Source organism: Erythrolamprus reginae, unplaced genomic scaffold, assembly GCF_031021105.1.
Source record: "Erythrolamprus reginae isolate rEryReg1 unplaced genomic scaffold, rEryReg1.hap1 H_23, whole genome shotgun sequence".
Taxonomy (NCBI): Eukaryota; Metazoa; Chordata; class Lepidosauria; order Squamata; family Dipsadidae; genus Erythrolamprus; species Erythrolamprus reginae.
The window spans coordinates 43,794-68,639 of NW_027248477.1; the positions used below are offsets into that span (position 1 = coordinate 43,794).

Sequence of the window (24,846 nt, forward strand, 5' to 3'; positions counted from 1 at the left end):
AAATCAGCATAATTAACGTAACTATGACCCTAACCAGGACCCGCAGGGTCAAACAAATGCTTCCGGGGCGGAAAATGATGTAGAATAAACTTCCGGGGCAACTTCTGGGCGTAGCTACATGCTAGTCCAGGTGAGGGACCCCTCCCTCACCTGAGACCATGCCATGCACTTGCATGTGGGAGTTCCCGCCAGCTAATCCCTACAAGGGGAATTAAATGGGCGGGACCCAAAGACAGGTTCCCCCCAATTGCTCAGGTCGCTTCTACCACAAGCCTTTGGAGAGAACCTGGCAATCATCCCCAAAGATGCCCAATGGAGAACACGCAGTTGCTAAACCACAACCCAGTTTTCAGCCCCTAATCTGCCTACCCAAATGACCAAAAGTAAGCCAATTAACCTAAACAGGTGCAAACACCCCCTAACCGCCTTATCCGTCTCCACAGTGTGGAATACGTGAAAAACTGGTCAAGGCTAGACCGCCAAAAATTCCTATTCGGCCCCCTAGGGCGACCCAGAATAACACACTGCAAGATAGCGAGGGCGGGTGGGTGTCTGCTCGAGATGCGAGTCTGGGCAAAAAGGACCAGCCTCGGGCCTGCACACCCTTTTATAGGGCTGGCAGGCCCCGCCCGGACACGTCATCGATCAGGCCACCCTGGCCTAATCATCGGCCGAAATCTCACGAAATCTCGCGAGATCACGGCCGAAATTGACAAGATGGCGGTTACATAATGTGGGCGGTCTCCCTAGCCCTCCTGCAAAAGGCGCTTCTGGGTATCACCGGTGCTATTGCAGGAGAGGCGGAGTAACGACACGGACACAAGAGCTGGATTTAAAACTGGGTCATTTTTATTAAAATAAATTTGTATAATTTATTTAATTAAATCAGCATAATTAACATAACTAATTATGACCCGAACAAGGACAAGCAGGGTCAAACAAATGCTTCCGGGGCGGAAAATGACGTAGAATAAACTTCCGGGGCAACTTCTGGGCATAGCTCCATGCTAGTCCAGGTGAGGGACCTCTCGCTCACCTGAGACCATGCCATGCACTTGCATGTGGGAGGTCCCGCCGGCTAACCCCTACAAGGGGAATTAAATGGGCGGGACCCAAAGACAGGTTCCCCCCAATTGCTCAGGTCGCTTCTACCACAAGCCTTTGGAGAGAACCTGTCAATTATCCCCAAAGATGCCCAACTGAGAACACGCAGTTGCTAAACCACCACCCAGTTTTCTGCCCCTAACCTGCCATGGAGTGGGGGTCAGATCTCTATCTTGGCCCCCCGACTTCCCCATCTAGCTGCACCAGCTCACACAGTGACCGCTGTAGGTCCTGTAAAAAGATGGTGTTCCCTTGTTCCGACAGCTGAATACCGTCAGCCCGGTAAAGCCATGGCTGATCTATTGTGATATGGGGATGGGCCACTACAACCCCACCTAATTCTCTAACTATCCTTCCCAGGGCCTTCTTAACTCTCTGCCTAACCCGGTGAATGGCCCTAAGGGAAATGGCGTCCCTCCAAGTGATCCTCGGGAGGATCTCAGACCACACCACTTGCGTGGTGGGCCACACAGTGCGAAGCCACCGCAGGTCCTTGCTAGCCTGGCAGATCAAGGGCAGACCTTGATCTGTCACAGGTCATTGCCACCGAGGTGCAAGACCAGCCACCTGGTCGCAGCAATGGGATGCCGGCCTCCCAGCAACAGCGGCAGAAGACCTTCCCACCGGATGCCTCTTCTCCCCATCCAGACGATGTTGACCCATCGGCCCAAAGCCTCACTGACCCGTAGGGCCCCAAAAAACATGACGCAAGTCGCTGCCCTAAGAAGACGGGCCTCATACAGAGAGGCACACAGACTGTCCAACGCTTGATTAATAAGCGACAGCTGCTGCACCGTCAGAGCCTGGCGACTATCCAAAGGGGTCCCCTGTCACTCCCTCACCCAGCCTTCCAGCATCTTCCGAATGCGGAAGGTCCCTAAAGCCCCCCGCCATGGACAGAAAGGCGAGACCAGCCATCTTGGACCTAATTGTCCTAACTGAAAGGCCACGCTGCCTAAGCTGGACACAGAATTCCATCAAGTGCTCTACTGGGGCAGGCCAACTATGGGTGTAACCCCTACCCTGCCTGAAATCCCCAAACTCCTTACCTGCATGCTGGTAAGCCCTCAGGGTGCCTGGTGCCACTGAAAGGGCTATAGCCCTGCAGGCCTCTGCTCTCCACTGCTCGGGAGCCCACCCAGGCTCCAAAGGTGGTCAGGAAAAGCCTCTGGTGACGTTCGGGCCCACGGGCCAGGGTCCGAAACCTGGACAACTGACCATGGGACAAGGCGTTAGGAATCCCGTTATCTAACCCGGGGACGTGTCTAGCCAAAAAGACCTGTGTACAAAATCCCGTTATCTAACCCGGGGACAAAGATCTGTGTACAAAATGGCGGACAAGCCGCATGACCCTGTCACTCTTGGAGGACAGGGCATTTACAACATGGACAACCGCCAGGTTGTCGCACCAAAAATGCACAGTCTTGTCCCTAAATTGCTCACCCCAAAGCTCTAAGGCCACTACCAAGGGGAAGAGCTCCAGAAAGGTCAAGTCCTTAACCAGGGGAGAGGCCCTCCATTCCGGAGGCCAAGCAGACCAGCACCACTGGTCACCCAAGACAACCCCAAAAGCACAGGTCCCCACAGCATCTGAACACAACTGCAACTCAGCTTCCAAAAGAAGCTTGTGCCTCCAAAAAGACAACCCATTAAACTGGTCTAAATATGCCCGCCATACACGTAAGTCATCCCTGACCCCCGTGCATAAGCGGGTACGATGATGGGGCAAACAGAGCCCCTTCATAGCACTGTACAGCCTCCGGGAAAAAGCCCGGCTAGGAACAAAGACCCGGCAGGCAAAATTAAAAATCCCTGCCAATTCCTGCAACTGCCGAAGGGTGACCTTCCTGCAGCCCAATACCAGATCAAGTTTATCCTGAATCTTGACTAATTTGTCTAGGGGCAATCTGGAAGATTGCTCCTCTGAGTCCAATTCAATACCAAGAAAGGTAATCTTGGTAGCAGGGCCCTCGGTCTTCTCAGGGGCTAAAGGCACCCCCAACTGAGCACAAAGGGCTTCAAGTCCCACATCAGAGCAAAGCATTGCTCCAAACCTGCAGGCCCTGCCATCAAGAAATCGTCAAGGTAGTGAACGACCAAACCCAGACCACTGCACCTCCTGAGCACCCACTCCAAGAAGGTGCTAAAGCTCTCAAAAAGAAAGCACGAGACAGAGCAACCCATAGGCAAAGCTCTGTCCACATAAAAAACACCTTCAAAGTGGAAGCCCAAGAGCTCGAAGTCGTCCGGGTGTATGGGGAGGAGCCGGAATGCCGACTTAATGTCGCATTTACCCATAAGGGCTCCAACCCCACACTTTCTAACCATGGCCACGGCCGCATCAAAGGATGCGTACCGGACTGAACAAAGTTTGTCAGGAAAGTTCGTCAGGAATGAAATGATGCACTGACTCCCCTTTTGGAAAAGACAAATGGTGAATCAACCAAAATTCACCACTCGCCTTTTTGGGGACCACACCTAATGGGGACACCCTAAAGTTTGGGGAGGGCAGCTCCGGGAAAGGCCCCAGAACCCTGCCCTCGGCCACCTCCTTTTGTATCTTTGTCCTAACAATGTCTTCATGTCCCACAACCGATCTAAGGTTGTTGGACATGAAGGCTTTCCTAACCCCCACATAAGGGATCCTAAATCCCTCAAAGAATCCTTGCAGGAGAGCATCCGCTCTCGAGCGAGGGTGGTAGTTTTTTAACCAACCCTTAAGTACAGGGCCTCTTTTCCCCCAGCAGGCAGGGGTTGCTTCGCCTGACCCCCTCCCTTCTTGTCTTTCCCCTTTTTAGACCTGGGACAAATGGAAGCGGCGTGGGTACCCCCACAGTTCCCACACGCATGCCTGAATTTACAAAAGGGGAGAAAACAAGCCCCCTTTGCAGCACCCCCCGTGGCGGCCTTAGCTGGGGTGGAAGCTGGAAACTCCTCCTCCATAAAGTGCCCACTGTCTGTTCTATCACAGCCCTCTTTCCCAGACATGTAGGTCGCTTGGAACCACAAGTCGGGAACCACCATGTCCCAGGGGAGAGTGGGGTCAAATGCCACCCTCATCCTAAATCCTTTATCGTAGTGCCTCCAAATTGAGCCCTTGTATTCAAAATGGGCCCTGGCTATGTACTTAAGTATTGATGCAGCCCTAGCCGGCTGCCTCTGGATTACTACGGTGGCATAGGTCAGGTAAGCGTACAGCCAAGAGCTGAAACACTTACTGACCTTTGTCTTTTTGGGCTTCTCACCTGGTATCTCCCCTTCCTTATCCTTTTTTGGGACCTCCCTATTCAGGATAGAAAAGAGGTCCACGTACTCCCCTTTCCAGATAGCCTCCTTAACCGAGGGATGAAGGTGGAACCCCAGGGGTGTAGCTGGCAGCCCGCACGGGATGGCCCCTGCCCTAATGCTGGCAAACGGGTCCCAAACCGTGGTGGCCCGAACCCCCAGCACCCCCAGCCCCAACGGGTAAGCCATCACAGGGGCCGGAGCTATCGCTGTCGAAGTTGGCGGGATCCAACCCCTTGCCCCTGACACCCTGGGCCCCGACGGAAAAGCCGGCAGAGGGGTCTGAGCAACCGGAGCCGGCGAGGACCAAACCTGGTTACAGGTGCCTGCTGGGGACCCTAAAAATTGACCCCACTCCCAAAACCCGGTGGGACAAAGGCCTGCCCGGGCAGAGGGAGGAGCGGAGTGGATGTCAAGTGTGGTGCGACCTCACCTGCTCCAAAAGGGGTAGAAGTCATCCAGGGTAGCCCCAGTCCCCCGGAGCCCGGCAATGCCGCCATCTACCCAGGCTGGGCCCTCTGCCCGGACTGGGCTGCTGCCTCTTCCGGATCCCTTCCAAGGGCCGCAGGCGCCGACGTGGAGGCCCCTCCCGCGCCGGATCCAGACCTCCAGCGCTCGAGGTCATCCAAGCGCTCGAGGACCCTGGCCCAAGAGAGAGAAGAGATGTCCTGATAAGCCCAGGGGGCACAAACCCCATCCCCTCTATTGGGACCCCCACGGGAGCCCCCTCCTGGCTTGCCCGAGCCCGGGCCGAGGGCCTCAGCGCCCTCCTTGGTCGAACTACCGGCTGGGCCAGTGGAGCCAGAGCTTGCCGCCTCTTTGGTGCCATTAAGCTACGTTGTTTTAAGTATTTATTTACTTATTATTTTTTATATTTATTTCCTCTTTTTTTAAAAGAAAAAAAAAAACAATGAAGCTGAACCAAAATGGCCCAAGCCCTAAAGGGAGGAAACGGTGGCCTCTGCCAGATAGCAGAGAAATAGCAGTGAAGCTGCTACCCTCCAAGGGGCCGAATTGACCCCACTCCACGTACCTCGGTCCCGAGGTGACGTGGGGGCAGTCATACCCCCCCAACTAAGGCCTCGCCACGCGAAGGCTAATGGGGTTTTGTGCCCAGTCTAAACCCTCCCCCTCAAGCCCGCGGAGCGGTCCCACTCGGTCCTGAGGAGGACGTACTCCATGAAGAAACTCTGCCTCCCAGGCAGAGAAGTGCTCCAAGAGGGTCTTTCCGCTGGACCCCAGCCGCTCTGAATGCCACCAAAGGCCTCCGATGAGGCACTCAAAATGGCGGCCGTCCACGAGGCCGCCTCAAAATGGCAGCCTAGAGCAGACACCCCGCCGAGTGTCTGCTCGAGATGCAAGTCCGGGCGAAAAGGACCAGCCTCGGGCCTGCACACCATTTTATAGGGCTGGCAGGCCTCGCCCGGACACGTCATCGATCAGGCCACCCTGGCCTGATCATCGGCTGAAATCTCGCGAGATCTCGGCTGAAATTGACAAGATGGTGGTTACGCCGTGTGGCCGGTCTCCCTAGCCCTCCTGCAAAAGGCACCGGTGGGTAAGTACCACCGGTGCTATTTTCTTTAGTGCCTATAAAACACATTCCATGGTTTTGTCCATGGATATTCCCAGTCATATAGGTTATGGTTGTCCCAAAAGTGCTTCCCCCTCCCCTCCGAAAATGTAACGACTTTGTTTTTTCCCTTGAATACATTTCACCGCCATACATTCCTTTAATTCCTATGATAATAAATTGCATGCTTGTATTTGTATGCTTGCATAGATCATTGTTATTTTGCAGGAGAGGCAGAGTAATGACACGGACACAAGAGCTGGATTTAAAACTGGGTCATTTTTATTAAAATAAATTTGCATAATTTATTTTAAATAAATTAGCATAATTAGCATAATTAACTATAACCCTAACAAGGGCCCGCAGGGTCAAACAATTGCTTCATGCTCATCCAGGTGAGGGACCACTCCCTCATGTGAGACCTTGCCATGTACTTGCATGTGGAAAGTCCCACTGGCTAACCCCTACAAGGGGAATTAAATGGGCAGGACCCAAAGACAGGTTCCCCCCAACTGCTCAGGTCGTCAAAACCACAAGCCTTTGGAGAGAACCTGTCAATCATCCCCAAAGATGCCCAACGGAGAACACGCAGTTGCTAAACCACCACCCAGTTTTCCGCCCCTAACCTGCCATGGAGTGGGGGTCAGATCTCTATCTTGACCCCCGACTCCCCCCGCTAACTGCACCAGCTCGTGCAGTGACTGCTGCAGGTCCTGTAAGAAGATGGTGTTCCCTTGTTCTGACAGGTGAACACCGTCAGCCCAGTAAAGCCACGGCTGATCTATGGTGATGTGGGGATGGGCCACTACAACCCCACCTAACTCTCTAAATATCCTTCCCTGGGCCTTTTTAACTCTCCGCCTAACCCGGTGAATGGCCCTAAGGGAAATGGCGTCCCTCCAAGTGATCCTCGGGAGGATCTTAGACCACACCACTTGCGTGGTGGGCCACACAGTACGAAGCCACCGCAGGTCCTTTCTAGCCTGGCAGATCAAGGGCAGACCTCCAAACATGCACAGGTCATTGCCACCGAGGTGCAAGACCAGCCACCTGGGCGCAGCAATGGGATGCCGCCCTCCCAGTAAAAGTGGTAGAAGACCTTTCCACCGCATGCCTCTTCTCCCCATCCATACGACGTTGACCCATCGGCCCAATGACAGCTGGGTTCCCACGGCGGTTCTTGCTGCTGAGCGGCCGGCCCAAAATATGCTGTGACTGCAAAGCAACGCCGTCGGTCTCGTACCAGCGGGGCTATCTGGAAGAGGACACAGAGAGGTTATCTAGCCTAAGACCCTGCCCTAGACCCTCAGCAGGCCGTACATAACCCAAATAGGCTGCTGACCGCCAGCGGCCGATCTCCCGAATCCTCTGGCTCAGGAAACCTGAAAGTGCCGCGCTAGTGGCAGCGCCGATACGGAACGAATGCGTTCCATAGCCGGCGGGATCAATACCTATCTTGACCATAGCCCTAGACACTAGAACCCAGAATTGATAGCGGGTCAGAGGGGTACCGTCCTGGTGTTTAAAAAAGTACCCCTGCCCCGATCCTCTCATGCTACAAAAGTGATAAAGAACGGCCACCCGGCACACAGACTGATCGGCGGCCGCACTAAGTTATATCCTAACCCCTCTATGCAACTGATCCGTCTTGGACTGTCTCACCAAAAGGGAGACCCCTCCGTCCCTAAACTCCAGATCAGCGAACTTGAAGGCACGGAGCGATCTGTCAGCCTGTGAGGAGGCCATCGCCTCGCTGACCCGCAGGGCCCCAAAAAACATGACACAAGTCGCTGCCCTAAAGAGACGGGCCTCGTACAGAGAGGCACACAGACTGTCCAAAGCTTGATTAATAAGCGACAGCTGCTGCACCGTCAGAGCCTGGCGACTATCCAAAGGGGTCCCCTGTCGCTTCCTCACCCAGCCTTCCAGCATCTTCCGAATGCGGAAGTCACCAGAAAAGTCCCTAAATCCCCCCCACCTTGGACAGAAAGGCGAGACCGGCCAACTTGGACCTAATTGTCCTAACTGAAAGGCCATGCTGCCTAAGCTGGACACAGAATTCTATCAAGTGCTCTACTGGGGCAGGCCAACTATGGGTGTAACCCCTATCCTTCCTGAAATCCCCAAACTCCTTACCTGCTTGCTGGTAAGCCCTCAGGGTGCCTGGTGCCACTGAGAGGGCCATGGCCCTGCATGCTTCTGCTCTCCACTGCTTGGGAGCCCGCCCAGGCTCTAAAGGTGGTCGGGAAAAGCCTCTGGTGATGCGCGGGCCCACGGAGCCAGGTTCTGAAACCTGGACAACTGACCACGGGACAAGGCGTCAGCAATCCCGATGTCTAACTCGGGGACATGTCGAGCCAAAAATAAGGCATTTAGGGACAATGACCTGTGCACAAAGTGGCGGACAAGCCGCATGACCCTGTCGCTCTTAGAGGACAGGGCATTCGCAACATGGACTACAGCCAGGTTGTCACACCAAAAGTGCACGGTTTTGCCCCTAAACTGCTCCCCCCAAAGCTCTAAGGCCACTACCAAGGGAAAGAGCTCTAAAAAGGTCAAGTCCTTGACCAGGGGTGAGGCCCTCCATTCCGGAGGCCAAGTGGAACGACACCACTGGTCGCCTAATATAACCCTGAAACCACAGGCCCACGCAGCATCTGAGCATAACTGCAACTCAGCTTCCAAAAGAAGCTCATGCCTCCAAAATGACATTAAACTGATCTAAAAATTCCCGCCATACATGTAGGCCATCCCTGACCCCGGTGCATAAGCGGGTACGATGATGGGGCAAGCGCAGCCCCTTCATCGCGTTGTACAACCTCCGGGAAAAAGCCCGGCCGGGAACAATGACCCGGCAGGCAAAATTAAGAAGCCCCGCTAATTCTTGAAGCTGCCGAAGGGTGACCTTCTGGCAGCCTAACAATAAATCGAGCTTACCCCGTATCTTAACCAATTTGTCTAGAGGCAATCTAGAAGATTGCTCCTCTGAGTCCAATTCAATTCCAAGAAAGGTAATCTTGGTAGCCGGGCCCTCGGTCTTCTCAGGGGCTAAAGGCACCCCTAATTGATCACAAAGGGCTTCAAAGTCCCGCATTAGAGCAAAACACTGCTCTGTACGCGCGGGCCCCGCTAACAAGAAATCATTGAGGTAGTGAATGACCGAACCCAGACCACTGTGCCTCCGGAGCACCCACTCCAAGAAGGTACTAAAGCTCTCAAAAAGAGAGCACGAGACAGAGCATCCCATTGGCAATGTCCTGTCAACATAAAAGCCACCTTCGAAGTGGAAGCCCAAGAGCTCGAAGTCGTCTGGGTGTATGGGGAGGAGCCGGAATGCCGACTTAATGTCGCATTTTCCCATAAGGGCACCAACCCCACACTTCCTAACCATGGCCACGGCCGCATCAAACGATGCATACTAGAGTGAACAAAGTTCATCAGGAATGAAATCATTCACTGATTCCCCTTTTGGAAAAGACAGGTGGTGAATTAACCTAAATTCACCACTCGCCTTTTTGGGGACCACACCTAAAGGGGACACCCTTAGAGTTGGGGAGGGCGGCTCTGGGAAAGGCCCCAGAACCCTGCCCTCGGCCACCTCCTTTTGTATTTTTGCCCTAACGATGTCTTCATGTCCCACAACCGACTTGAGGTTGTCAGACATGAAAGCTTTCCGTATCCCCACATAAGGGATCCTAAATCCCTCAGAGAAGCCCTGCAGGAGAGCAGCCGCTCTCGAGCGAGGGTGATAATTCTTTAGCCAATCCCTTAGCACTGGAAGCTTAATTGGGCTGGGCCCCTTTACCCCCAGCGGGCAGGGGTTGTTTAGCCTGATCCCCTCCCTTCTTATCCTTCCCCTTTTTCGGCCTGGGACACACCGAGGCGGCATGGGTACCCCCACAGTTCCCACAAGCATGCCTGAACTTGCAAAAGGGGCGAAATCAAGCCCCCTTTGCAGAGAATTCATGACATGGGGGAGGGGCTGCCTTTGCCGCACCCCCTGTGGCGGCCTTAGCTGGGGTGGACGCTGGAGACTCCTCTTCCATAAAGTGCCCACTATCTGTGTAATCACAACCCTCTTTCCCAGACATGTAAGTTGCTTGAAACCACAAGTCGGGAACGACCATGTTCCAGGGGAGAGTGGGATCGAATGTCACCCGCATCCTAAAAGCCTTGTCATAGTGACGCCAAATTGAGCCCTTGTACTCGAAATGAGCACGGGCTATCAGATCAATATATTTAAGCATCGAGGCAGCCATAGCAGGCCGCCTCTGAAGCATTAAGGTGGCGTAAGTCAGATAAGCATACAGCCAAGAGCTGAAGCACTTACTGACTTTCGTATTTTTAGGCTTCTCAACCTGTGCCTCTCATTCCTTATCTTTTTTGGGGACTTCCCTATTAAGGAGGCAGAAAAGGTCTACATATTCCCCTTTCCAAATGGTTTCCCTAACTGAGGGATGTAAGTGAAACCCTAGAGGCGTAGCTGGCAGCCCCCACGGGATGGTCCCCGCCCTAATACTGGCAAGAGGGTCCCAAGCTGTGGTGACCCCCGCCCCTGACACCCCTGACCCCGACGGAAAAGCCATCATAGGGGCCTGAGCAATCGCAGACAGAGCTGGCGGGGTCCAAACCTGGCTACAGGTGCCCGCAGGTGTACTAAAAAATTGACCCCACTCCCAAAACCCGGTGGAACAATGGCCTGTCCAGGCAGAGGGAGGAGCGGTGAGGATGCTAGGTGTGGTGCGATCTCACCTGCCCCCAAAGGGGTAGAAGCCATCCATGGGAGCCCCGCTCCTACGGGGCCCGGGAACGCCGCCATCTGCCCGGGCTGGGCCATCTGCCCGACCTGGGCCATTGCTTCATCAGGCGCTCTACCGAGGGCCGCAGGCGCTGATTTGGAGGCACCTCCTGGGCCGGACGCAGACCGCCAATGTTCAAGGTCATCCAATCTTTGAATGACCCTGGCCCAAGAAAGAGAAGACATGTCATTCTCAGCAACCGGGGGCCCGGACCTCCTACCCCCCCCTCGGGGCTCCACCCTGGAGCTCCCCCATACTCGCTCGAGCCCGGGCCGAGGGCCTAATCGCCCTCCTCAGCCTTGTCGCAGGCTAAGCCGGTGGAGCTGGGGCCTTCTGCCTTTTAGGGGCCATTGAATGTTTTATTATCTATCTATCTATCTATCTATCTATCTATCTATCTATCTATCTATCTATCTATCTATCTATCTATCTATCTATCTATATCATCATCATTATTATTATTATTATTATTATTATTATTATTATTATTATTATTTTATAAACCTAAGCCTGACGGCCTAAGGCCCAAAAGGCTTTGAAAACAAAATTGGGGCCTACTGTGCCATACCCCCCCTGTCCCCAAGGGACTGCTGGATGAAAACCCACCCCAAGGGAAAGAAACAGCGGGGGAACAATTTACTCCTCGGTCCCGAGGAGAAAAACCCGCACCCAAAGCTCAAGGACCCAAAGGAACCCGGGCCTATTGGGCACCTTCCCAGCGCTGAACCACCCCCTTGGGACTGTCCCGACAACTGCCCCACTGAGGGGAAGACGCGGGGGGGAAAGGCCCGCCTCGGTCCCGAGGAGGACTTAAAAAGGCTTCCCGCCTGACTAAGACCACTTAGAGCCTCCGATGAGGCCTTCTGAAATGGCCGCCAGCCCACGAGTCCACCTAAGATGGCCGCCGCAACGAACAGACACCCGGCCGAGTGTTTCTGAAGACGGAGTCCGGGCGAAAAGGCCGACTCCGAGCCTGCCAGCCTTTTTATTGGGCCGGCAGGCTCCGCCCGGACAACGTCACGATCAGACCACTCTGGCCTGATCGTTTGGCCGAGATCTTGTGAAGCCTCGCGAGATCTCGGCCCAGAACAAAATGGCGGCTGCCGCCAGTCTCTGTGTCCTCCGGGCCTCTTGCAAAATGCACCGGGGGATGAAGACCACCGGCGGTATTTCCTAAGATAATCAATTGTATACTTGTATTTGCATGGTTGTATAGATGATTGTTATTTTTCCTCTTTCTGCACAGGCTTAGTGAAGGGGTCATCACCAAATCTGGCAGTAGGCATCTTGCAGAAGTGATCAGGAAAAAACAGAGATTAAAAACGTTATACTTGTATGTCAACAATGACGATAACGAAGCAATGGAAGTGCTGTGTGAGGGCCTCAAACATCCAGAGTGTACTGTAAAGACACTAAAGTTAGTGATGTTTTTCCTCTTTCAGTTTGATCTGCACCACTGTTTTTGACCATTAATATTCTGGGAATATATCTGGGGGAGGCAGTTTCAGTTGCCATTCAGAAAAACATTTACTTCATTCTCTCTAAAATATATTCCAGGCTTGTTTGTCAGAAGATAATACTTTTTTTTCAAACGTTTGTGCAGGCTTGATGGAGAGATCCTGACAGAATCTTGCAGCAGGAATCTTGCAGAAGTACTCAGGAAAAACCAGAGTTTGAGAGAATTAACGCTGTTCAACAGTAACCTAGATGACAAAATAATGGAAGTGCTGTGTGATGGGCTCAAAAAACCAGAATGTACAATAGAGACACTAAAGTAAGTGGCAGTTATTTTTCCTTTCAGTTTGGTCTGCGGAATCATCCTTTGGTAATTAATACTCGGGAAATGTATCCAGGGAGAGGATTTGCCACACATAATCACATTTCCTTTAGTGCCTATAAAACACATTCCATGGTTTTGTCCATGGATATTCCCAGTCATATAGGTTATGGTTGTCCCAAAAGTGCTTCCCCCTCCCCTCCGAAAATGTAACGACTTTGTTTTTTCCCTTTAATACATTTCACCGCCATACATTCCTTTAATTCCTAAGATAATAAATTGCATGCTTGTATTTGCATGGTTGTATAGATGATTGTTATTTTTCCTCCTTTTCTGCACAGGCTTACTGAAGGGGTCATCACCAAATCTGGCAGTAGGCATCTTGCAGAAGTGATCAGGAAAAAACAGAGATTAAAAACATTATACTTGTATGTCAACAATGACGATAACGAAGCAATGGAAGTGCTGTGTGAGGGCCTCAAACATCCAGAGTGTACTGTAAAGACACTAAAGTTAGTGATGTTTTTCCTCTTTCAGTTTGATCTGCACCACTGTTTTTGACCATTAATATTCTGGGAATATATCTGGGGGAGGCAGTTTCAGTTGCCATTCAGAAAAACATTTACTTCATTCTCTCTAAAATATATTCCAGGCTTGTTTGTCAGAAGATAATACTTTTTTTTCAAACGTTTGTGCAGGCTTGATGGAGAGATCCTGACAGAATCTTGCAGCAGGAATCTTGCAGAAGTACTCAGGAAAAACCAGAGTTTGAGAGAATTAACGCTTTTCAACAGTAACCTAGATGACAAAATAATGGAAGTGCTGTGTGATGGGCTCAAAAAACCAGAATGTACAATAGAGACACTAAAGTAAGTGGCAGTTATTTTTCCTTTCAGTTTGGTCTGCGGAATCATCCTTTGGTAATTAATACTCGGGAAATGTATCCAGGGAGAGGATTTGCCACACATAATCACATTTCCTTTAGTGCCTATAAAACACATTCCATGGTTTTGTCCATGGATATTCCCAGTCATATAGGTTATGGTTGTCCCAAAAGTGCTTCCCCCTCCCCTCCGAAAATGTAACGACTTTGTTTTTTCCCTTTAATACATTTCACCGCCATACATTCCTTTAATTCCTAAGATAATAAATTGCATGCTTGTATTTGCATGGTTGTATAGATGATTGTTATTTTTCCTCCTTTTCTGCACAGGCTTACTGAAGGGGTCATCACCAAATCTGGCAGTAGGCATCTTGCAGAAGTGATCAGGAAAAAACAGAGATTAAAAACATTATACTTTTATGTCAACAATGACGATAACGAAGCAATGGAAGTGCTGTATGAGGGCCTCAAACATCCAGAGTGTACTGTAAAGACACTAGAGTAAGTGATGTTTTTCCTCTTTCAGTTTGATCTGCACCAGTGTTTTTGACCATTAATATTCTGGGAATATATCTGGAGGAGGCCGTTTCAGTTGCCATTCAGAAAAACATTCACTTCATTCTCTCTAAAAAATATTCCAGGCTTGTTTTTCAGAAGATAATACTTTTTTCAATTGTTTGTGCAGACTTGCTGGAGAGATCCTGACAGAATCCTGCAGCAGGAATCTTGCAGAACTATTCAGGAAAAACCAGAGTTTGAGAGAATTAACGCTGTTGCTCAATAACCTAGATGACAAAATAATGGAAGTGCTGTGTGATGGGCTCAAACAACCAGAATGTACAATAGAGACACTAAAGTAAGTGGCAGTTATTTTTCCTTTGGGCTTATTTAAGCAAAATAAACAAATAATCATTAATTTTTTCATTTCATTTTTCCTTTCATTGTTTTCAGAAATGTTCAAATTTGTATACTAATGAAAAAAAGTATTCAAAAAAACACTTCCAGTAGGTAAAACCAACCTTTTTTACTCTGGGTCTAAAAGGACCCGGAGGATAACAAGTGTAGTTTTACCCAGCAAAAACTAAACAACAAACCCCTCCCCCCTTAGAAAGAACCCCTCAAATGAGACAAAGTCATGTAATTTCAATTTTAGATATGCAGGCAATTTCATTTCCGGACTAAAAGGTTTTAGATATGCAGGCAATTTCATTTCCGGACTAAAAGGACCTGAAGAGGTTCAAGACAATTCTCTTTTGAGGAGTGGTCGGGAAGAGGGGTTGTGGATGTCAGCACTCCCTACTATATCTACTATTATTTTCATTATAATAGTTAGAGATACTGAATTCATTATAATAGCTTGAGACATTGAACTAAGAGGGAAGGGATTTGAAAAAGAACTCTTACAGATTTCCCATTTAAGAACTCACCTAGGTGAGAAGAGCACAGGATGAATTTATGTATCGGACTTATGAAAGGATCTATTGAAGAGGGGACAATTCATATCCCCAATGAATGATCTTGGGGCTTGGCTGAGCTGGGGGTTATATCTGTTTTAGATCCTGGCCTGAATGAATTAATGGATTAATGGATTAATTGTTGATTAAATTATATTAATTGTAGTTTTAATATTTTAATGCTTTTATATTTTTAATCTTTTAAACTAATTTGGGGGAGGGTTAAATTTAGGGACAGATAAATGGAGTATGAATGGATGGAAAGCATGCTAAGAAGGGAGAATTGTTCTTATATTGGGGGTTTTATATTGTTAATTGCTATTTTTAATTAACGTATTGGGGGTAATTTTAAGCTGGATGACTGGGAATGATTGGACGGAGAGTATGATTGGGATGAATGTTATGAATTGAAGAATCAGTTTGCTTAGTGATGTAGAGGCAGGAGGAGTGGGGGAGCCCATCTCTGCGGTGACAGAGGGCCAGAAGATCCTGGTCTTGCTGGGTGGGATATGGTGGGAGACATAGGGTAGGCCGCTCCTAGGGAAAAAGAGCTTGCTGCTTAAAACCAATCCCTTCTTCTGGCTCCATGAACTCAGCCCAGGGTGCTGATGACAAGTGAAATATAGACCCTGGGCATAATTCCCTCTAAGCTGAGCAGTGAGCAATCGCTCACTTAAAAATCATCAACTCAGAGTTTTCCAAACCTGCCCAGAAGCCGAGAGGGAAAGAGTGAGAGGGAAGGAGAGAGAGAGGAAGAGAGAGAAACAGAAAAAAGAGAGGAAGGAAAAGAAAAAGAAAAAGAATGGGAGTAAGGAAGAGAGAAAGAAAATCAAAATCTAGTTTGAAACTAGCTCAACTATTTAAGTGGCATTTTGATATTGATAGAGTTGCCCTATTATGAGCTCACTGTTATAGACACACAGTACAGTATTTTATTTTGAAACTCTCTGAGGCACAACAGGGTGGGTTTTTTATTTGTTTGTTTGTTTATTTATTTATTTATTTATTTATTATTTCTGTGCCGCCCACTCCCAAAGGGACTGCCGCTCAGACACTATACTTTTCTGCCCACCCCCCCAAAAAATTAGAGGGAACACTGACCCTGGGCACCGGCTGCTGCTACTTAATGCCAAGTCTGTTGTAAATAAAGCTCACCTCACCCAGGATATACTCCTGTATGAGGAGTCCGACCTGGTATGTGTACTGAGACCTGGCTGGGTCCAGAGGAAGGGGTTCCTCTCTCTGAAATGTGCCCAGCTGGGTTTCAGGTGTGACACCAGCTCTGACCCCAGGGAAAGGGGGGAGGAGTGGCTGTCATAGCCAAGAAGACCACCAATCTATGCAGGCTCGCTGCTCTTGAGATACCGGGTTGTGAGTCCCTTTTTGTGAAGTTGGACCTAGGGGTACAGGTGGGCTTGTTGCTCACATACCTGCCTCCTAGCTATATGTCAACAGCCCTGCGTGCGCTACTCAAGGGGGTAGCCAGGCTGGTGGTAGAATTCCCCAGACTTATTGTCTTGGGGGTTTTCAATCTGCTATCGCTCGGCAAATCCTCTGGCTTGGCACAGGAGCTCATGGCCGCCATGGCAACCATGGACCTCACCGAAGTAGTTCAGGGCCTGACTCATGAAGGTATTCCCGATATGGTATTCCTCTCAGAGCACTTGATCAGTGATCTGAAATTAAGGGGCTTAGATACCTTGCCTTTGTCATGATCAGATCATTTTCTACTACAGCTGGATTTCAAGACTCCAATCCTCCCCCACAGGGAAGTGGAACCGATTAGGAGGTTCCGCCCCAGATGCATGATGGATCCAGAAGGCTTTCAGAAGGTGCTTAGGATTCTGCCGGATTCGCTTGCACACACTTCGGCAGAGTCTCTTGCTGCAGCCTGGAATATGGCAGTGGCAGGGACTCTATACTGAATTGTGCCTTTGCAATCTCTCTGTGGGAGTAGGCCCTGGAGATCTTGGTTCACTGAGGAACTCCGTGGGATGAAACGTAAGAAGAGATGTCTAGAGAAGCATTGGAGAAGTCAATCCGAATCTGACCGAATACTTGTAAAAGGTCATATGGAGATTAACAAAGTGGTGCTCAGAGCAATAAGATGTGTGTTTAATGTTGCCCTGATTGCATCTGCAGAAGGGTGACTTGCTCCCTCCTTAATCAGGGGGGAATTGATGAAACCTTACAGGTAGTGCTGAGGAATTTAATAAGTTTTTCACAGATAAAATCACTCAGATCTAGACAGACCTTGACTCCAGTTGAAAGGCAGTGAAATGTAGAATGTATAGAAATGTACTCAGACTTAAAAAATTTCTCTATAAACGTAAATGGATTGAATCACCCAAGAAAAAGAAAACAAATATTTTCAAAACTTAAAAAACTAAGAGCTCAAATTATGATTTTACAAGAAGTTCATATTAAAAATACAAGTAGAGATTTATTATGTAATTCCAAATTAGATAATTTGTTTACCAGTTTAGCTGCGAAAAAAAGGAGAGGTATAGCGGTCTATATTGATGAAACGATTGAGGTCAAACAACTTTACAGTGATAATGATGGTAGAATTTTAATTTTACAAATAAATCTATAAACAGGACCTCTCGTCATTATATTGATTTATGCTCCAAATGAAAATCAAAACTTAATTTACAAAGAACTACATGAGAAAATAACAGAATTATCTATTGATAATATGAACATAATTGGAGACTTTAATGCAATAGCCGATAGCAAAATGGACTATTCAGGTAATAAGAAAAATAAAAAAAAGAAAACGATCCTGCCCGTAACTTTTTGGAAACTTCAGAATTAATATTACAGGATTTATGGCGAGAGCGCCACCCCACAGATAAACAATATACTTTTTTTTCGAACCTGCACAAAATATGGACTAGAATAGATATGGCATGGATCTCAACTCAGATTTCTGAGTATGTCTCAAATGTTGAAATTGAATTAAATGATTGGGCGGATCACAATCCATTGACAATTACTTGGAAGGGAAACAAAAAACCAAGATATTGGAGAATGAACAGAAATATTTTACGAGACTCTCAATATAAAGATTGGATAGAAAAAGAATTGGATTTTTTTTTAAATCTAAATAATAACACAGATACTACAGCACAAAATTTATGGGATACAGTAAAAGCTTACATACGTGGATTAACAATATTTTATACAGCAAAAAAAAATAAAGAAAAGAAATGTCAACTTCAAAAATTGAGGACAGAATTAAAAGACTTAGAAATAATATCACAAAATAATCAAGGTGAAGATGAGAATAAAAAGAAAAGAGAGCTACTTAAACACAAAAAAAAATTAATAGAACAAGAACTGGTAGCTGAAAAAATTAAACAGGCTAAACAAGAATATTTTGAGCATGCTAACAAACCAGGACGCTGGTTAGCATTTAAACTAAGGAACCAAAAAGAGGCAAAAATAATAAAAAAACCTAGAAGATAGCAAAGGCATACTTAAACATAGAATTGAGGAAAAGAAAGCAATCGCCTTAGAATTTTATAAAAATTTATATCAAAAAGAAGATAAAAATGAAGATGAAGTCTTCAACTTCCTAAGTTCAATAGACTTACCTATCTTAACAGAAGACCAACAACAGAAATTAAACGCACCATTCACCATGATAGAACTACAGCAAGCACTTAAATGTCAGAAAAATAACAAGGCCACCGGCCCAGATGACATACCTGCAGAGTTTTATAAACTAAACAGCAACATACTTATAACAAACATGTTAGAAAAATTTAATAATATAATATTAGATGGCAAAATTCCCAAAACATGGTCTGAAGCATTAATAACTTTAATACATAAATCTGATACTAAGAGAGAAAAAATTCAAAACTATAGACCAATTTCATTATTAAATGTGGATTATAAAATTTTTGTTACAGTATACGCCTATAGATTAAAAAATATTATGTCTGGATTAGTACATGAAGATCAAAATGGGTTTCTTCCAAATAGATAGATTAAAAATAATATGAGAACAATCATGAATATATTATCTGAGTCTTCGGAGAGGGGCGGCATAGAAATCCAAATAATAATAATAATAATAATAATAATAATAATAATTATTATTATTATTATTATGAACAGCACCCGGGAAAACAAATGGCATTAGTATTTTTAGACGCACAAAAAGCATTTGACAATGAGGATTGGCTATTTATGAAATTATTACTTAACAAAATGAATTTTGGAACCAAATTCTTTAACATAATTGATGCCATATACTCTGCTCAAACAGCAAAAATTATTTTAAATAATGATCAAACAGAAAAATTTGAAATACAAAAAGGCGTTAGACAAGGTTGTCCTATCTCCCCATTATTATTTATTTTATCACTAGAAGTTTTATTGATAAAGATAAGGAAAGATAAAAATATGAAAGGTTTACAAATCAAGAAAGAAATATATAAACTACAGACTTTTGCTGACGATGTTGTTTTTATATTAGAAGATCCATTAAACTCTATTTTAAAGTTAATAGACCAGATAGAAGAATATGGATCGCTGACCGGTTTGAAAATAAATAAAAATAAGACACAAATATTAACTAAAAATATGATAGATTCTCAGATTCAACAACTAGAAAGAAAATCAAATATGAAAATAACAAAAAAAGTTAAGTATTTAGGTATTTGGATAACAGCAAAATCTATGACATTAAAAGAAGATAATTACACCAAACTTTTAAAACAAATTAAAAATGATTTAAAGACCTGGAGTAATTTGCAATTGTCTCTACTAGGTAGGATTTCCACAATCAAAATGAATATTCTACCCAAAGTATTATTTTTATTCCAAGTAATTCCAATTAACCCAGGGAAAGATTTTTTTATAGAATTAAATAGAATAACAAAAAAAATTATATGGCAAGACAAAAAACCTAGAATAAGACAGTGTGCTTTAGAATACATAAAAGAACGAGGAGGCCTTGCTTATCCAAATTGGAAGTTATATTATCAAGCCGCAACTTTGACTTGGACTAAAGAATGGCTCACTTTACAAAATAGAAGATTATTAAATTTAGAAGGACATGATTTAATGTTAGGATGGCACGCCTTTATATGGTATGAAAAGTATAAAATACATTCCTACTTCAAAAGACATATCATTAGGAAAGCACTTATAGATGTTTGGAATGAGGTTAAAAAAGATCACTTTTTAGTTATGTCGGAATGGATATCTCCCATTGAAGCCATAACTTTTCCAAATTTATTACAAGAGGATAAGATCTGGAAATATAAAGATTTAGTAGATAATCAATGGAACTTGAAAACAAAGCAGGAACTGTTGGAATCGGGTCTGGCAATAGACTGGTTGCAATATTCACAGATCAAGTCGAGATTTCATAAAGACAAAACAACATATATACTTAGGAAGGATAATAATATATTAGGTAAATTACTAGCCACAGATCAAAGAAAATTGATAGGGAAAACATATAAATTTCTAATTAATAGTAAAAATATAGAATGGATATTAAAGGATAACATGATTAGCTGGTGTAGAAATTTAAATAGAGAGATAGATCTGAATACCTGGGAAAAGGTCTGGACGTATAACTGGAAAATAACAAAGTCAACTGCTTATAAAGAAAACCAGATCAAGATGTTTTATAGATGGCACTTACCACCAAGTAGAATTTCAAAAATGTACCAAACTAATTCGCCAAATTGCTGGAAATGTAAAATACAAATAGGTATCATTGTTGGTGGACGTGCCCAAAAGCTAAAGAGTACTGGAACATAATAGAAAAATGGCTGAAAGAAATAACTCAATTAGATATTAAGAAAGCACCAGAATTTTTTTTATTGGGCATATCAAATTATAAATACAAAAAAGATATATATTATTTAATAGTTTATATATTAGTAGCAGCTAGGTTAGTTTTTGCACAAAAATGGAAAGATAGTGAGATTCCAAAAGAAAGATATTTTTAAGAAGATTTTAGACTGTGCTGAATTAGATATGATGACGAGATGGTTAAATAATCAAGAAGAATCAGAATTTTATGATATCTGGCAGAAAGTATATATTTGGTGGGAAACAAGGAATAAGAGATAAGTGTGTTGCTATATTATGTTGCACATTTGAATTTAGTATTAGAATTGTATAAGATGGTAATTATTAGTACAAATATAAATTTCTTTCATCTCTTTTTTTTCTTCCCTTTTTTCTCTTTGTTTTTTCATAAAACCTTTTTCTTTTTCACATATATCTTTATAAATTTTGATACAGATTTAGATTTATATTAAGATTGAAATTTTTACTCTATATAACAATATGTATTTTACAGATAAACTTTTTACTTTTATATGAAGACTTCTACTTTGAGTGGAGCGACTGTAGCTCCATTAAGTGTTATATGTTTTGTTTGTCCATCTCTTTGGGAGGAGTTTGATCTGGTAACACCTGATGAAGTGGATAAGGCCATTGGAGCTGTGAGTTCCGCCACCAGCTTATTGGACTCATGTCCCTCCTGACTGGTGTTGGCCAGCAGGGAGATGACCCAATGCTGGGTCCAGCAGATTACCAACACTTGGTTCAGGGAGGGGTCCTTTCTGGGTCTCTACAAGGAGGCACTCGTGCGCCCCATCCTCAAGAAGCCTTCCCTGGAACAACTATTGTCCTGCCTCAAATTTCCCTTTATGGGGAAGCTTGTTGAGAAGGTACTGTCGCTCCAGCTCCAATGGTCCTGGGATGAAGTCAATTATCTAGGCCCTCAACAGTCAGGATTAAGGCCCAACTACAGCATGGAAACTGCTTTGGTCACACTGATGGATGATCTCTGGCAGACCCAGGATAGGGGTTTATCCTCTATCCTGGTGCTCCTTGACCTCTCAGCAGCTTTCGATACCATTGACCATGGTATCCTTCTGCGCCGACTGGAGGGGTTGGGAGCAATGTTCCCTCTAAGGTGCGCGCTCGTGTGGGGGCGCACACAAAAATACCCCCGCGCAGCCTTTTCCAAGGCTGCCCAGCCGAGCCGGGCGTCAGAGATGGGGGCGGGGAGCGACAAGGTTTTTCTTCATTTGAAAAACCGTGCACTCCCTATTCAACTTCCCTATTCCCTGCCCGTTCAGGAAAAGATGGCCGTGCCATCAGGCACTTCCACCCTTTCCCTGAGTCTCACCTTCGGGTGCTGAACCCAGGCAACGAGGACGTCGGCAAGTAGCGGCGGGGGGATGGGTGCTGCTGCTGCCGCTACCATTAGGAAGGAGGGGAGCAGGTTGTGAGGGGGCAAGGTGGGGGGCTCGGCCTGCACTGGGACAGAAGAGTGGAGGTGGTGGCAGAGGGGGCTTTGGGCTAACGTCAAGGCCTGCGCCCAGGGAAACGGCGTGCTTTTCAAACGCGCCGCTTCTCCAGCAGCCGGCTTCGCCTCCTCCCCTGCTGCCATGCTGGGGGGTTCCCCCTACCACCAGGTTCCTTCCGCTGCCCAATTCCATGTTTCTGTCAGGGGCGTTGGGCCTGGGACTCATCCCTGAGCTTCACCTCCTCCCATCCACTGCGCTGGGGGCTGCCCCCGCCACCGAAGATAAGTAAGACTGAGACATGGTTTAAGGATTCTAATGAATGGGAAATATCCATCCCAGGATATACACTATATAGGAAGGATAGAATAAAGAGAAGGGGAGGTGGAGTAGCCATTTATGTTAAGGAAAGTCTAAAAACAATGCTAATTCAAAATACATGTAAAGATCTGGAGACTCTCTGGGTTTGCATGCAAAATAAAGAAGGTTCTGTCATTAGAATTGGGGTGATCTATAGGCCTCCAGGGCAATCTGAGGAATATGACAACAAGATGGTAGATGAAATTACCCAAATGGCAGTAAAGGGAGATATTGTGGTTATGGGTGATTTCAACATGCCTGATGTTGACTGGAATATCCCCAGTGCCCTTACATGCAAAAGTAAGAATATAGTAGAGGCCTTTAAAGGAGCAGCTCTGGCACAGCTGGTTAAGACACCGACTAGAGGGGGGAATATTCTAGATTTAGTCTTTACGAATGGGAATTGGGTTTCAGAGGTTAAGGTGGGAGAAAAATTAGGTTGCAGTGACCATCTATATTTGTGATTTGATGTAAAAACTGATTGTGAGCAATCCTATACTGCAACCAAAGTATTAGATTTCAGAAAAACAAATTTTAATGCAATGGGGGAATATTTAAATAATGAATTAAAGGGGAGGGATAAAATGGCAGGAGCGAGCACCCAGTGGACTGTATTAAAAAAGGCCATCTTAAATTCCAAACAATTAAAATTCAAAGTTACAGCTAAAAAAACTAAAAAAGCAATTAAAATACATATACAGTGGTACCTCGGTTCTCAAATGCCTCGGTTTTCATACATTTCGGATTTCAAACAAAATTTTCTGCAAAAATTTGCTTTGGTATCCAAACAAAAATTCGGATACTGAACAGAAAATTTTGTTTACTATCCGAAATGTAAGATCTGAGGGGATGAGGTGAGAAGGAATGGGAGTCGGAATCCCGACACACCCCTCCTGGCCGCCCTCTTAACAGCCTCCCAGTCTCTACCTTGTAACTGCTCCAAGCTGCAGGAAGGGTAGGGCTGGCTGCAATACCGGCAGCTTTGGGGGGCTCCTTTCCTCAGCGGTTCAGTTCGGTACCTCCAGGCAGCTGCACCAACTTTTTCCTTCCCGGTGGTGGCAGCTCCGGCGGCTTCCCTACGAGGAGGAGCAGCGTCAGGAACGTCATGTGATGAAGGTAAGCCGCCGGAGCCGTCGCTGCCGGGAAGGAAAAAGTTGGTGCAGCTGCCTGGAGGTACCGAACTGAACTGCTGAGGAAAGGAGCCCCCCAAAACTGCCGGTATTGCAGCCAGCCCTACCCTTCCTGCAGCTTGGAGCAATTACAAGGTAGAGACTGGGAGGCTATTAAGAGGGTGGCCAGGAGGGGCGTGTCGGGATTCCGACTCCCATTCCCTCTCACCCCGTCCCCTCAGATCCTTATCCCATAGGAAATAGAGGAAATACTGTAGATTTAATTGGTTCCCAGCAAGTCAATGGGCTGGGAACCAATTAAATCCATTTCCATTATTTCCTAGGGGATAAATTAATTCGGTTCTCAACCAAATCGGTTCTCAACCACACTTCTGGAACGGATTGTGGTCGAGAACCGAGGTACCACTGTATAACCATTCAATCAACAAACACACTATACATTCATCGGCCAGGGGGGAGAATCTAATTACCCCAAGCTTGGCAGTGTAAGTGAGTCTTTAGACCAGTGGTCCCCAAACTATGGCCTGGGGGCTGCATGCGGCCCGCTGAGGCCATTTATCCAGCCCGCAGGTGAATCTCTCGGCCTGGAGAAACCCCCATGGGCTCTGAGCCCCGCCCGGCTTCTCTGGCTGTGTCCGGGCACCATGCCAATGTCCCCTGTAAGGTGTGCTGCCAGTGCGGCCTTGGAAAAGACTGCACGGGGTCTTGTTTTTGTGTGCGTGGCAACACGCCTTACAGGGGACATTGGCATGGCCCCCAGACACAGCCAGAGAAGCCGGGGACCACTGGTCTAAAGACTCACCTATGCTGCCAAGCTTGGGGTAATTAGATTCTCCCCCCTGGCCGATGAATGTGTAGTGTGTTTGTTGATTGAATGGTTATATATGTATTTTAATTGCTTCTTTAGTTTTTTCAGCTGTAACTTTGAATTTTAATTGTTTGGATTTCGATATACAGTGGTACCTCAAGATACGAACCCCTCGTCTTACGAACAACCCGAGATACGAACCCGGGGTTCAGAAAATTTTTGCCTCTTCTTACGAACTTTTTTCGTCTTACGAACGCCAAACCTGAACTTCCGGGTTTGGGGTTCGGGAGGCTGCTGGGAAGCCCCCCGGCTGTTTTAAAAGTTGACAGCCGGGCGGCGGGGCTTCCCAGCGGACTCCCGAACGCCAAACATGGAAGTTCGGGT

The 24,846-nt window shown here is 46.5% G+C and overlaps 1 protein-coding gene across 1 annotated transcript in view; it reads left to right on the top strand.

The window, feature by feature from the left end:
* LOC139155501 (ribonuclease inhibitor-like) overlaps positions 1-24,846 on the top strand; it is a 68,801-nt gene that overhangs the window by 41,485 nt on the left and 2,470 nt on the right. The window contains exons 8-13 of the mRNA XM_070730652.1: positions 12,008-12,178; positions 12,365-12,535; positions 12,880-13,050; positions 13,237-13,407; positions 13,752-13,922; positions 14,107-14,277. Of these exons, the coding sequence (XP_070586753.1) occupies positions 12,008-12,178; positions 12,365-12,535; positions 12,880-13,050; positions 13,237-13,407; positions 13,752-13,922; positions 14,107-14,277 (1,026 nt within the window). The remainder of the gene's footprint in view (positions 1-12,007; positions 12,179-12,364; positions 12,536-12,879; positions 13,051-13,236; positions 13,408-13,751; positions 13,923-14,106; positions 14,278-24,846) is intronic.